The sequence below is a fragment of the Rhagoletis pomonella genome, unplaced genomic scaffold, assembly GCF_013731165.1.
Source record: "Rhagoletis pomonella isolate Grant_MI unplaced genomic scaffold, Rhpom_1.0 Rhpom_scaffold_00006, whole genome shotgun sequence".
Taxonomy (NCBI): Eukaryota; Metazoa; Arthropoda; class Insecta; order Diptera; family Tephritidae; genus Rhagoletis; species Rhagoletis pomonella.
The window spans coordinates 76,865,881-76,881,675 of NW_023458560.1; the positions used below are offsets into that span (position 1 = coordinate 76,865,881).

General features: G+C 35.5%; 2 protein-coding genes across 4 annotated transcripts in view; one reads left to right on the forward strand and one right to left on the reverse strand.

Annotated features, from left to right (window-relative positions):
* Positions 1-15,795, forward strand: part of LOC118741341 (nitric oxide synthase-like) — a 300,680-nt gene that overhangs the window by 26,699 nt on the left and 258,186 nt on the right. Inside the window, exons 5-8 of the mRNA XM_036473278.1 lie at positions 7,584-7,725; positions 12,004-12,143; positions 13,833-14,007; positions 14,605-14,786. Coding sequence (XP_036329171.1) covers positions 7,584-7,725; positions 12,004-12,143; positions 13,833-14,007; positions 14,605-14,786 — 639 coding nt within the window. The remainder of the gene's footprint in view (positions 1-7,583; positions 7,726-12,003; positions 12,144-13,832; positions 14,008-14,604; positions 14,787-15,795) is intronic.
* LOC118741344 (lipase 3-like) lies at positions 498-4,376 on the reverse strand. Of its 3 annotated transcripts, none has more exons than XM_036473283.1 (6): positions 4,301-4,376; positions 1,871-2,135; positions 1,626-1,803; positions 1,352-1,563; positions 991-1,269; positions 498-923 (listed from the first exon to the last, which is right to left on the reverse strand). In XM_036473283.1, exons 2-6 carry the CDS (start codon positions 2,126-2,128, stop codon positions 543-545), a joined length of 1,308 nt encoding a protein of 435 aa, XP_036329176.1. In that variant the 5' UTR covers positions 2,129-2,135; positions 4,301-4,376; the 3' UTR covers positions 498-542. The 3 variants fall into 3 exon arrangements, with proteins under 3 accessions (XP_036329176.1, XP_036329177.1, XP_036329175.1); XM_036473284.1 differs by having other exon boundaries at positions 4,310-4,362; XM_036473282.1 differs by lacking the exon at positions 4,301-4,376 and adding an exon at positions 2,802-2,876.

Sequence of the window (15,795 nt, forward strand, 5' to 3'; positions counted from 1 at the left end):
ACGGAAATACCCAGGCTTGCGTGTCTTTGGACTTTCCCCATGGATTAGAATCCGATTGACGATATCTGGATATTTGAATATGCAAATAGGATCAGCCCTATTGATTAGTCTTTCAAGTGCCCTAAGGATAAAGGTGGAAAGACCAGTCTGCCTGAACTGCTTTGCCTGTGATCGATTTAGATTTCTTATCTTTCTCGAAGTTTTTAGTACATACCCATATGATAAATGTATTACAAAGATGCCTCATACCAGGCCAAGACAAGAGTGCTGAAAGACGGCAGACTTCTTTGAATAGATCTCGGCACACTAGGCATACCAAAAATTTGGTTAGCGCTACCTCGAAAGTGGCTAGAGACCGATCAAAACCGCTGGGCCTAAACATTCTACACAAATACACTTCGCATGCAGTTAGTATCTCGTGTAACTTTGAATAACATTATATCCATATCATAAAATCAAGTGGTCTATCGTCCCATCACCCCCGCAAGGGAAACTCCTTTAAAAAGATATTAATTTATTTAACTCTTATTATTCAAATATTATCATTCACATTTTCGTAAAATCTCTACCATATGTTTATGGGCCAAGTTCCGCGCACAATCACCCCACAACATCGAAACATGGCCCCACTGCTTATCGGGAAACATATGATCCTTGAACACATTCGGCAGCTCAGCGATTAAAGTACGCACATCTGCTATGGCACTGAGTGGATCATTTTGAGCGTAATAAAGAGCTATAGGCGCCGTTATCTTCTCTAAGGGATACAGAGGTGGCTCTGCACTGCCATACCGCTCAATATTGCGCTCCTTACCATAGTCATATTGACAAAAATTCATCGAGTCTTTGAGTTGAAAATAATGCCTCAATTGTTTAATGCTAGCACCGCTAGAGGAATGTGCCGCAATAGCCGGCAAACGGGCCTGATGAAGAGTAAGAAGAGAATTAGTTATAAATGAAATCATTCAAAAATGTCACTCTAAAGCTTACTGGATTCCACATTCCATCGTGTCCGCCCAAGTAGTCGTACATGAATTTAACAAACCAGCTCTCAGTAGTCTTCGTACTGAAAAGAAATTTCCATGAGTTGTTGCGTGGTAGGATCTCAAAGGCCGAATCTTCGCGGAGAAAAGCTAAAGAGCGTATAAAAGCTTCCATCGGCGTTTTCATTTGTGACATATAGGCGACTGGCGCTAGAGCGCTCATAAGCCATACCTTCGAGTTGTACTCTGGCCGCATGGAGGCCATAACAAAGAAAACCGTGGTGCCCTAGGCAGTTAGAGTTGTTAGCGAAAACATTTCTAAGCAAACAAAATGATCGATTAAGATCGAATTATACGGAATTACTCACCTGTGAATGGCCGAAGTAAGCTAACTGCTTGTGTGCCGTCTTCTCCAGCACATAGTCTATCATGGCGGGCAAATCATTACAGCCTATTTCATGCCAAGAGAAGTCCCAAAAGGCAGATTTTTTGGGACATTTTTCAAAATGATTGCGTGAGTAAAAATTGCCGCGCGCATTTCCCAGCCAAACATCATAGCCCTGATCGTGAAGGTAGTAGCCTGGTGTAAAGAGGGATGCAGTTGGTAAATTTCAAAGTAACTTTGCACTTCAAATTGCAAACCTAGTCCTGCCTTTGGTCCCTGTATAATCCAAGTATCCGAACTATCCAATAGGCCATGCATAAGGAACACTGGTTTGCCATGTGGTTGCGCCAATCGATGCAGTTGCAGGACATACCCGTCTGAGGTGTGAACTGTATGCTCCTCCACAGGATAATTGTATTTTCGCGCCATGCCTGTCTGGAAAAGGGAAGAGTGTGGGAAATTTATATCAGCTTGATCTTCAGATCGTTTAATCGCTACTTACAAAGTCCAAGGTAGCATCTTCAATAACACTTTCGGAATAATTTTTCTTCAAATAAGTGCTTGCATTTCTACAAATTGTATTTTTGAGTTGTAAAGTTTTCTCTGGAAGCCGAAAACATCTAACGGTTTGTACATGCTTTCTTTCGAATGCTCTGCTACTAAATTGTTTTGAAAAATTTCGCGCTTGCTTTTGGCGGTAAAGGCTAGTGAGCACACAATTTCGTTCAGCTTGTAGTTGTACGGTTATTGCTGGCAGCATTTTATCTCTGCCGATAAGAAATATGAAGATAAATGAATTGAAACAAGGCGAATCTAAAGCTGTCAGGGCGTGTTTGTCATACCCTAAAGCAGTCATGTTGCGAACAAAGGTGGAAAATTGTTCATATAAATTGGTGTATGGGTGATTTCCACACAAAGTGTACATGGCAGGTATTTTTTATATTTTTTTTTCAAGATTGATAAATTTATCCTCTGAAACCGTTTACTGACGTGAAAGTTTGTACAGAATACGAAACTGCTTTCAGGCTCTTCAAAAATTAATTATTTTTCTTATTTTTGCATTTTTGTAAAATATTTTCCACAATGTCACTTTTTTTTTTAAAGTAAGCTAAAGTATGAAGCTAAGCGCACACCAACGCGTTTGCGATACTGATAGCGTTATGTTGCTCTGATTAAAGAATAAGCGACTTTTATTTTAAAATTTATCTCATTTAAAATGGGTTAGGTCACATCTGCTCTCATGGCCTCACATATAAAATTGGAAGATTTTTTACACAAAAAATTAATTTTTCCACGATATAGTCTATTTTGTGCGCGCTTCCATTTGAAAACACGTGTTGTGTTCGATTTCTATCGCTATCGCTATCGCTATCTCTATCGCTATCGCGTTGGGTGCGCAGGGCTTAAAAACAGTTAGAAAAAAGTATACTTACCGATAAGCATTGCAGTGATCTTTAACATTAAATGCAAATTTGCAAATCACTTTAAAACTCATTTATCAGATAAGCTAATGAAGAAATAAGCTATTTAAATAAAAAATCTTTTTCCACCTAAAAGTGACATTCTGGAAATATTAAAATTTTTTAGTTCCTAAGAGTCTTATTTCACGAAACCATAAAATCAGGGAAATCACTAAAACCCCTGAAGCAATAAACATATACTAGTAATTGTCTTATTTTTAGTGTTTTTTTTGGATAAAAAAACTGGGTGACATTCCGCAAATATTTAGCCTAACTTTACATGGTGCACTGATAAATTCACTTAAAAACACAAAATAATTGTTTTCATTAAGTTATTTCTTAACTCTTCTTAACTGCAATTGTCTTAGGCAAAATTTAAAAAAAGTGACATTCTGGAAAATTTGTAGGGGGCAATATTATAATAGAAAGCTACGCTTACACCATAAAAAATTTAAAAAGGGGGGACAAAAAAATAGCACTTTGTTGGGAAATTACCCATATACATGGAAAGTGTTAATTTTCTGAAATTTTCATTTTTGATATTAAGTGCATGATATAAACATAACGTAATGCTTTTTACCATGATTAGGTGTATTTGCATATTCTTTCAGCAGAAAACTCTCAACAATGAAATTCTAACGACTTTTTATTTTTTATATCGAAAAAAGCATTAATAAGGATAAGTACTAATAAGGTGACTGCTTTTGGGGTTTTTGTAATTGAAATAATTGAAAAAATAAAACTTTTTAAATATAAAATAAGACATGAAATTCTGTTTAATCATTAGTAGATATGAAACTTAGCTGATCATGAAACTTGCAAAGTTTTAAGACTGGTTTTCACTATGTCATATTAGGTTTTTTCCCGTACGCAACGCAACAGCCAAGATGGGTAATAGAGAGCAAAAATTGGAATGTATTGGATCGTAGGTGTCTTCTTCTTCCTACCCGGGACAGCCCGCACATTTTCTCCTGGTAAAAATGGATAAAGTGCCAAAGTGCATATCAGCTGTTCTGTGTTTACATGTACTTTTTGATTAATACAATTGAATTTGTGAAAACAAAATTCAATTTCCAAGTGTTAGCATTTAAGAGTCGATAACAAAAACTACTTGAATCAGCTAGTATTTCTCAACACTTCTGGATATTTTCGTTTATTCTCTAGTTACCGGATCCGGTCCAGGTTGGACTGGAAAGAACGTATTTTGACGCCAAAATTTGTCGACATATTTTGACACAACTCTATCTTTTTCATTCAAGAAATCCTGTATATCATCAAGTCCACCTACATGTGTGTATGTATGTATAGAATTATTTAGAAAATCAACAGTAGTTTAAGGCAGTAATAGTTATGCCTATTATTCATTTTGAACTCCATCACATTCACAAGACAGAGTTTCCTAAATAGGTAACACGGCTTTTTTCCACCTTTACTCTCTTTAAATTGTAATACAACAATGAATTATTTCTTATAAATACTACCACTTTAATGCCCGCTACTTGTTGGCGACTGCTTGCACGCTCGTCGATCAATTGACAAATCAGCTGTGAAGCAAATTATCATTAGAGACGCTGTCAAAATGCAAAGCTTCTATGCCAAACTTGGCAGCACTGATAGAGCTAAATGACAGTCAGCTGTCGTCAACAGCTATCGCTGGCACTCAGTGAAGTCAAGGCACCATTTAAAATTTGAAATTCGAATCTTTTACAAAGTGTCTAATGAGGAATTTTTATTTTAATGAATACAGATCTAAAATAGTCTGCTCAATAACCTGATTATTATTGATAGATCGCGTACGCAAACTTCATGCAAAAAAGGGGAAATTGACAGAGTAAAGTGATGGTTCACTTGGAAAAAGTTTAACTAGCAGCAATCTGCCAGCAAGAAAAATATCTGATCAAAGTCATCTGTCTGCAATTGATAAAAATAATGCATTTTTTTATGACTTTAATAAGTTACCGATATACATACTTAACTTATTTGTTTGGGGAAAAGCAGTATTTGATATATTTTTTTCGTTTGCGTATCAAATTGATTTAGGCAAACTATTAATTTATATTCTTTTCATGTGTTTTGTTTATGCTTTTGTGTGTAAACAAAATTGCGATCAACTTTACTTTATACTTGCAAGTTTTTGCTGATTTTGCGTTCGCTTAATTTTTAGCATATTTTCCAATTTGATAGAGAATCGTTTGTTACTCTCCTGGAAGTTTCTGCTGCATATTTTTTACTGGAGATCTATTTGAACAGACTATAATTCATATTTAAAATTGTTATATGAGCGGTAAAATGAAATATTGAATTAAAGCGCAGGAGAATTTACAGATTAATTCTTCCGGTGAATTTTTTCTTTACCCCCCACTTTGTCTAATCTAATCGAGAATTATCGGGGAGAACTTGCCTATATAATTTTCATCGTATCATAAAAAAAAACAAAAAGGCAAATATAGTTTATGAGGAATTTAGGTAACACGCGTGGAATAAAACCGAGAAGTGATAATAATTTACTTTAGGATTTTTTTTTGCAGATAGAGGCCTTTTTTGCTAAAGTATTTCAGATCCTTTCTCTTTCCTTTCTTTCTTGGAAAATCATCTAGAATGATTTCTTAGCGAACTTATACTGCAGCGAATTCCAATCTGAGATACATAAGCATGCATGTAACTATGTACATATGTCTATTGAAAAGGTGCTCAGTCAATCTGCTATCAGGACTTTTGGGCTAGTAATGCCCCGATATGCGTTCATGAATGCCGAAAAAGCTATGGCAGCGCAGAGCCATTCTCTACTGGGTCGCAGTGGTATTACCGGAAGCAGACAAATGCGCGAGAAAGGGATCTTAAAAAAGTACATGCAACTATGTAGACGAGTCGAAGAGATGGGTAAAACATTTGCATACATGCGTTGTATCGCGCTCGCTTTGGCCACTGCTTTATGACAAAGTACACAGAGTTTATCAAGGATCTCAATATCGAACTTTCGGTTTCTCATTTAATTTTTTACTTTTATTTAATTACTTCTTGGATAACAGTTATTTCTGATTTTTATTACATGTATCCAAAATAACAGTTATTTTTGACATTTTTTTTCTAAATAATCTGCAAATAACAGTTATTTTTGATTTTTATATTATATACTAGTATCGTAGTACTATCAAAATATTATCATGCCTTAGATAACAGTTATTGAACACCTTTATTTATGAAAGTCATCGATACAAATCAGTCAGTAAATTTCACTTTTAAAAGTAATCAATATAAACCAGTCACTCACTTTTATTTTTTATGTCATACTTATAACTTAACTGATTTTTATACGTATGTGTTAAAAAATAAAAGCCAGTGACTGATTTATACTGATGACCTTTAAAAGTTAAAGTCAGTGACTGATTTTTATTGATGACTTTTATAAATAAAAATCAATAACTGTTATCCAAGACATATAATATAAAAATAAAAAATAACTGTTATTTGCAGATTATTTAGATAAAAATCAAAAATGATTGTTATTTTGGATATATGAAATAAAAATCAAAAACAATTGTTTTTTTACCTGTTTTTTAATTGTAAAAATTTATTTTCAAATTTGTTTATCAGTGAAAAAAGACATCGATTATTATTTATCACTTAGTTGTGGAAACTTCTTCTTTCATAGTGAATTTCTCAATGACCGTTTTCATCAATAACTGTTATTTCGGTCCCTGAATAATTCTGAATAAAATTGGTGAAATTTTGATGAAACTTTGCTTTGCTTTTTTTTTAGTTTTTGTGCAAAATTCTTAATTTCTAGAGGACCACACCTTCGACAACTTGAACAGCTTAAAGAAACGGTTTATTTGGGACATTAAATATTTATTTAGGTGTTACATACACATTTGTCGTAGTTAATGATCGAAATTTATTCATTTCACAAAGGTTAAAAATACACATTATATAAGTAACATACATACACAAATATGTACTTACATACATACATACAAAAATCTGTTTAGTTCAGGACAATAAATCACCGTCACTGAAGAGGCGTTTTGAAAAGTTTCCATAGTTTTTCCACTGCAAAACACAAAAAAACCTAACTGGTATGCAGGGTAAAAGGAAAGTATTGGGAAAAAGGACACGGAAAATTAGAAAAGCTTTGACATTTGCATATCTGACCGAATATACGTCGAGGGAAAGTTAAACGAGAAAAAGTAGCAATCGAATAAAAAAGAGAAAAAATAAATAAACGAGATTGTGTATTCAATTTCGATTTAACACTTTGCAGGCGAAAGTGTTTGGAATTGTTGTTGTAAGTTTTTTTTCCTAATCTTCTGCCTTGTGATTTGCGCTTAAATGGTGGACAACACAAAAATGCCGGCACATATTTGAATAGATAAAATACAAATGTAAAAATGGACACAAAATAGCGTAAATACAATCAACTAGTGACATTTGTTGGTTAAACTTTATTTTCAATAAAACTTTTCGAACTTCTGCAACAATAAAAAAAGTTTGCAACAAATTTGGTTTCCTTTATTATATTGTTTTTGTTTTTTTTTTTTGCAAATGTCAACTTTTTCTTATTTATTGTATTGCTTTATTTACTTTGCTCAAAATTATATTTGTCACTTTTCTCTCCTTCTATTTATTTATGTATATTCTCACTTCCTTTTTGTGTACGTTTGTCCGCCGAGGCATTCGCTTTATCGTGTTTTGTAACGGATTTCCCGGTTTGAGATTTGCAAATTTGGTTTTGTTTGTTTGTATTTGGTTCTACAGATCGGCAATTACGATATTTCCGCAGCGCACAGATGGACGCCACGATTATCGCATTTGGAATAGTCAACTCATCTCCTATGCTGGATATAAGCAGCCGGATGGTAAAATTATTGGGGATCCTATGAATGCTGAGTTTACTGAGGTGAGTCAGACAAATTTACATACATATTGTAAGAATATAGGCATGCAAGTGGTTCATGGTTCATTACCTAATTTTCCCCATTACTTTCCTTTTAAAAAATTTATACTATCTACTATATTTTTTTTAAATAAGTGCCGCATAACTGTGGCTAAAAAGTTAAGAATGCTCTAACTACGGTAATACAGAATGTTCCCTTGGTCACGGCCCACTGGCACATGCCTGCTTTAGAGCTGTCTATGTACTGTAGCTGGGTGCTCACCTGCACACATTGAGCTCTACTAGATGAACTCTAGATTGCTTTGCTACAATTATCTATCATAAAATCTTTTCAAAAATAGAGCTCAATGTGTTCGGCATTTGTTCGGCCACTTCGTGTGAACATTTTGGCAAGAATTTACATTACACTATACCCGTGAGATATTCTTAGGAGAATACGCCTAGACAGGAATCTACATACATATATTTTAAAAGTCTAAACCTGATGAGAGTTGTTATGGTTTCAAACGAAGACAATTATTAATATGAGGAACAACCGAAGACGAATATGAAGACAATACGTTCCCACGACAGTCGGGTTCACGGAACGACCTAGATTCAAATCTGCCCAATGACTGCCACTACAGGATTATTCCCCAAAAACTCCCTGGGGATTTTGTATGCTGTTAAAACAACAACGGAGACAAATACGGAGGCGGATTAGAAGACAGATATGTCGACGGACGGACAAAGACGAATACGAGGGCGTACATACATATGTACATATGTATATGATGACGGACACGAGTACGGAGGCCAAAACCAAGACGAATGACGGAAAGGATATGAATGAGAATACGAAAACGAATACGGAGACTATGAATATGAAGACGATATGACGAAGAAGACGTATGTACATTAGGGTGGTCCAAAAATGCAAGTGAAAAAGAAAATTCGCAATTTTTATGTCCTCACCCCCTAGCATTGTTCTATACCGAAAACAATATACCCCAATTTTCGTATTTTGAAATAAAAATATATTTAGAGGTCGTTCAAAGAGAAACTGAGTTTTCCAATCGAAAAACATTGAAACACGAAAAGTACACTGAGGAGCAAACCCGGAACAGTAATACATAATGTGTATTTTCATGCAATATATTCGCAATATATGAAGACTTTTTTGTAATCTAGTTTCGGAATTCACGTTTCCAATGTTTATTTCATCAGAAGGCCTTAAAAACAATAATTAATACAAGCAAATAAAGAAGAAAAATTTAAAATTTTACCATTTGCTTGACTTTTAATAAATTGGTCATAACCGATTTGAATATTTTAGCTTTTATGGTCATCTTGGGATACTTTCGCACAGGTTTTAGACGAAATCTGTTGAGAACGCGCACCGATTTTCCTCAACGCCATGCCTAAGGTATGGCATGCGATTGGGCGAATTTTCGCTATTGAACAGTCCATAAGTTTTCTGTTGAATCAGTTCTGGGCTTTACGCAGGTCACTCCATGATTATAAAAACTTGGGATTTATACCTATTTGGCCCCAGTTTCGGAGGATATTTCTGATCATTGTCCTGTTAAAATTGATAAAAGCCTGCGAAAATATCCTCAGAAATTTCCAAATTCTTTGAAAATGCTCATTTGTTGTCTCTTTTCTTTTTACCGTCGATTTTACCACAGTTCTTACTCCCTAAGGCGCAACACGGCCCTACATCATTAAATGTACACATACCAGCCTAATAGTTTAAATATTTTGGGACGTTAGGCGTATCCCTGATGCAGGTACACAGCACTTGAACCAATATTCCGACTTAGAACGTTTAATTTTATGCTCAGAGTTAAAAAATTTAGGGCCGTGCCCTAATTAATAGTAAATTTTGGTCGAATAATGTGGTCGTTTATGAAGAACTTGTAAATTCCCGCTTCAAAATAATACCAATCCAATTTTTTTTCTTAGTAAAAATGCGTTTCTGACAAACAAATTTTTCTGGATGTCAAAGCAGGCTTTCTCCTCTTTATCTTTGTGCTGCAATAACTTGTTCCCATGTCTTACATAATGTCCAGTCACTTGCTTTGTGGTGAAAAAGCAGTAATTTTTGATTTTGAATCAAAGTTTCTTGGTATTCAGAGACCCTCCAATATGCCTAGCCTAGCAAATTGCATATTTTTGTGGTCTCTTGATCTTGCAGACTGAGGTCCGCCCTTTTATCGCTTGTTTAGATAACCATAAAACGGACATTTGGCCGATATGATTTCTTTCTTTATAGCGTAGCCTTTCTGACCGTTTTGCAAAAACTTTAAATTTTTTTTTGCTTGGGTTCTGCACTTAAAGCACTCACAGCGAAAATCCAACGCGCCTTGATTGCGAAATTGCAGGAAATGAGCCAGAATTCCTCTTTGAATTATAAAATTCAGCAAATACTAAGAGGGTGCAAAACTGGAACAATCCAGTTCATTTTTGTTTGATCATTTTTTCTGAGTTTCCATATGCGAATCTTAAAATTTTTATGGTCAAACGTTTAGTTAAACATCGGTAAGGCGAAATGCAAGTTTGAATTACCATAAAGTAAATAAACTGAAGAAGTACATTACCACAAACTTAACTTTCCGTTCTATTGTTCCAGTTTTGCTCTTCAGTGTATATAAAGGCGAATTTGCTTCTTCTAGGGGAGTTTTTATGGTAAAAAAAAAATCGGTTAAAAAGGACTCCAGTCATGGCAATTTTTTCGCAGATCAAAGAGAGCCAAGGTCTTCGCGAACTTTAAAATAGAAAAACGCTCGAATTTTGAGAGTGCCAGGCAATCCTAGTTTATTAAGTTCGGTAACTATGGGGTGGATATAAAACGGATTTGACTGTTTCAAGGGCACGGCTAGGGCAGAAATTTTCTACCTAAGTTATCTGGGCGAGGCGAAAACAAACTTGTTTTAATCTAAAAAAAAAAAAAACTTATCAAAGTATAAAAGTGTTCAAACAATTTTTCACGTTAGTCATGCGTCCATCATATCTTCATGCTTAATATACCTACATACGTACATAAATTGACTGCCGAGGGCCGCCTGCTATCGGACAAAAATGTTTGATATTTAACATTCGGATTTGTCTGTCTCTTTGCACCGCTACACTACCCTGCAGGAGATTTCTATAGTCCAAAAATAGTTCAGGATGCGTTCCTTTTTCGACAACACTAGTTCCCGCTCAATCTCCGGACCACGGCTTCAACTGTCTACTTTTTAGTGGAGGTGTCATTAGCGGTGGACAGTTGCCCCACAAGCATTTCAATGTTCGTTGACGATTGTTGTAGCCGAGCGACCCGTGGGCCGATGTTGCTTAAACAATAACAACGCAATGCTTTGTTCGTGCATGTTGATGCTTGCACAGATGAACGAATCATGGTTAGATTTGAATTTTTTACACTTCGTTTGCCAGCAGAAATCTTTGCGTTGTTTAAGTATTCAGTGTCCCTCATCGCATAACAAAGCAACCAGTCCATGTCTAGTTCTGGTAGATACTATCTCTGAACTAGTAACTTTATTTCATGGGGACACTCGCGCACGGCAGGGCATGTATGGATGTATGTATGTATGTAGATGTTCAAACGACATATGTACATATTAAAAACATTCATTCATACAAGCATAATTGCTATTCCTCTCCCAATGACACCATGTCACGTCATGACTGCTCATACACTAGGCATACAACTCACTACACTCACTTTACATTAAATCTACACTCGTGCTAACGGACAGCTTTCAATTTATGTCCTTGTAAAACACATTTACACACATGCATACATACATATGTACATACATATATACGAATGTACAAACAATTAATGGAAACATTTCCATCTAATCTGCAGCAGTGCTCTACGCTTCAGCTTCCGCTTGTTGTTTCCAACACCGAACAAACATAGCCGTTGGTGTTTACCTAACGCATTACGTGCAACAACAAAGTGATTTTAGATATTTATTTAAATTTAGCATAAAAGCCGTTTAGATGCAGGCTCAAATTTGACCGAACGTTGGTTGGTCAGTAAGAGCGGTCGCGGCTTCACTGGCGAATTCGATATTTGGTATTGTTAGAAATTTTTGGTTGCCATTGACATTTTATTTGGCTTTTTGATTTGTCATCACGTACAGACATGCCCGGGCACATGTGTTTGGTTATGTGTGCGTATTTAGGGATTTTGCATATTTTACAGTTTGTGCCTTTAATTCCTTCTGAACTAGTTTTTATGTGTATTGAGCTATTTATTTTATTTGAATATTTTGGCTTGCTATTTCATTTCAGGTTTGCCTCAAATTGGGCTGGAAGGGCAAGGGCACGGAGTGGGATATATTGCCGCTGGTTGTGTCAGCGAATGGTCATGATCCGGACTATTTTGATTATCCACCGGAATTAATATTGGAAGTACCCTTAAGTCATCCAAAGTAAGTTTTTTTCTAATATTAAAAAAATAAAAAATAATAATTTCGTAAATGGAAATTTTGATGAAATGCGTTTAATTTTTGTGTGTGTGTGGAAATGCGTGTTCGTGTTGGTTTAAACCCGTTGTAACGAAATGTTTTCAATTAAGCTGGTATTAGTATTCCAGATATGCATGTTCTGATATTCTATTTTAACAACAAGGTTGAGCTCAGATGGGCGTAGGTTCATAGAAAAGCAGTCTAGACATGAGTCTGCTTAGTTTTAAGTATTGAAACTGAATCCAAATGAAAATCAGGGCTCAAATCGTAACAGTCGTGAATGAGCAAATCGTCACGTAAACATGCACCTTTTGGATTCTAACAGTCGTGAACCTACTGCTCGTCTCGTCGTCTCGTATATCGAATTACGAGACGAAATGTGCTTGTGACGAAGAGCTTTTGCACGAGCGTTTGTTTGGGTTTTCAACTGAAAAAAGTTTACTTTGCATTTGGCACTACAAAATTCAATTTATTTGTACACCATAGTCAATTTTTTCAGCCCGTCTCACCACAGAAAAAAAGTTACCGATTGGCACACAGCCTAGGGCAGAAAAAGTTTGTTGGGTTTTTATGTTGTATAGTTTTAGGCGCAATTTTTATATATCAGTCCAAGTAGATGAGGAGCCCAAAACAACTTTTCAAGCACTTAAGCAGGGATCACACGATTTCTACATTTGTACATTTGGCAGTCACAGAGTGGTGTTTTCCAGAAATTTTTAACGATAATGAGTGCAGCTCAGTAAAAGCTTTCCAAACAATACCACTCTTTACAAATATGCAAATCGTGTGATCCCTGCTTAAGTGGTTGAAAAGTCAATTTGGGGTTTCCGGCTACTACTACAAAGTTGTGTGCATATCTATATACAAAGAACAAAATGTTGGGTTGTAACTTTGATTAATATTAATGGGATAAATTATATCCAACCTTACTTACATAGTTGTATGTGCATATGTACAGCACATAAAATCTCCAAACCACAAAAAAGTGTGAGAAATTTGTTTAAATAAGTAGATCATCACCTTTTAAAAAAAGAAGAGAAAAAATAAAGTCAGACCATAAATATATACAAATATCAAACTTGCAGTTAAAGCTCTGCACTGCAGTCAACCTTAGTCAATTTGTGGGCTGTCTAAATAACTCAACTTAAAGATTGAAGTTATCCGCATTGAACTTAATATCTTAACAAATCGTTTGGTTTGCCTTTGGACTCAACGCACATCGCACAGTAGCCTTTCGCAATACCGCAATGGTTGGTTTGGCGGTTTTCCAGTTGAGTCAAATAAATCGACCGCTCAATAAAAGATAAATATTATTTGAATAACGGTTGCCACGCAATTTCGACACAGATACAGATTCATAAAGACAAATTGGTGTAAGTGTGCGTATGAGTGAATTTGTTAGCGTTAGGCAAACCCCTCCTAAATATTTATATACATATAAAACACAATAATGATATATGTATGCACTTGATAAATATATGTATTCGTAAATATACTGGAGCATGTGTATTTTATTTGTTTATTCGAGTTACGATGATGTTTACACATCCATCAATTGCAATTGTTTATTGAGGAAGCGCACCACTGCTATACATATTTTAGTTTACTATCATCTGTATCTGTATACATACATATGTTTCCTTTTCCCACCAGATTCGAGTGGTTTGTTGATTTGGGCCTCCGCTGGTATGCCGTGCCCGCAGTCTCATCGATGCTCTTCGACGTTGGTGGCCTCCAGTTCACAGCGACTACATTCAGCGGTTGGTATATGTCAACGGAAATTGGTTGTCGGAATTTGTGTGACACAAATCGACGCAATATGTTAGAGGTGAGTGAAAGTGTTGGTTGCGAACTACTAACAAATTTAAAGGTTGACATTCGAGTTGGAAAGTCGTGTACTACATACTGGCGTGGGCCAAAAATTCGCTTTTTAGAATTTTGTTTGGTACTTAATAGCAAAAATATAGTTCACTATGCTCTACAAACAATCTATGTGAAAGATGACAATTTTTGGTCAATATTTTACGCTCGCCCAAGTCCATCAAAGTTCATTGAGCTTACCGACTTACTTAGCTTATCTTGGCCACTATTTGACTACCTCTTGGTTCAATTTAAGGTTTATTGAGTGAATAGTGGCAAGTCATTAATTTTCAATACATTCATATCCTATTTTATTCTTCTCAACCATTCTGCTCGATCAGAGTATTCAGATCGGTCATAATTTTATCGTCACCATTACCGCTGCTAGGTTGACAACAAGTTTTCACCGTTGTCTTTATTCCTCATTATGCCGCTGGTATTTCTTTTGCCATACAATTTTCAGCTTAATTGCACAATAAATCAAAACAAATACACAACTTATACACGATTTGTTATAATAAAATATTCGCATTATTGTTTTTTTTTCTTCTCATTTTCCTTACAGACAATTGCGTTGAAGATGAATCTGGATACACGCACACCCACCTCATTGTGGAAGGATAAGGCTGTGGTTGAGGCAAATATAGCAGTGTTGCATTCATATCAGAGCCATAACATTACAATTGTGGATCATCATACGGCCAGTGAGAGTTTTATGAAACACTTTGAGAATGAATCAAAATTACGGTAAGCCATATTTAGAAGTCACTTTGGCTGCGTAAGCTAACTGCTTTTTTATTGAGTTATTGCTTTTGTTATTAGGATACATTTATTTTTGAATAACCACAGGGAGTGAAGAAAAGTGGTTGCAAGTTCGTAATTTGATTGTGTCTAAATATGTAGATTCGTTGTTTTGTTTTGTTGGCATTACTTTTGAACCATCAAGATTGCCGAGGCTTCGTGCTTATACATAGATTTCCGAATATAAGTCCCTCCTCGTTCTTATTGAAAACATAAATATACAATTTTATGACAAATTCTTTCTTTGATGAGAAAATTCTACCGAATTAAATATTACAAAACCACATTACTATCCAAAGGCTAACACCCAAATTCATAATAAATAAAGAAGATTTTAACTGCTTTATAAATCGACTATGAATTGGGCCATTAGGTGTTGTAAATACAAAAAGGCTCTAAATCACGGCCTATATTACGTTTACGATAAAAAATATCTTACTCACACTGATGATTTGTGGCAGATGGCTAAACTCGATGAGTGAAATACTCGAAACCACATTTAGAGGTCTATTCTTGTAACCGGTAAATTTTGTTACGAACTCATAAGTTGGTAACAAAATATTGCCCCGTGAAATATGCAATGCCAGCTTTTCCACAATTCTTCAAAGCTAAATTGCCAACGCACCTAGAATCGCGATGACAAGAAGTGGTAACATTTTTTTGGTAATATACGGTAACGTGCAGAATAGATCTGTTAAGGATATTTATTATTAGTCAGGAGAGATAGGACTTCAAAGAAGGAGATTAAATGCAACGCAGACCAACCAATCTTACCAAAAATCTGGCAGTTATTAGGAGCAGTAAACTCACGTGGAGGGCGAGAGTGGAGCAGATGGGTAAGAAGGCTTTCAAGGCTCGGTAACACCTGGGGCTTTTCTTCTTGACATTTAGGAATTCTTCAAGAGGTCGGAGAATGCGTAACTGTTTATGTATATATATATATATATATATATAT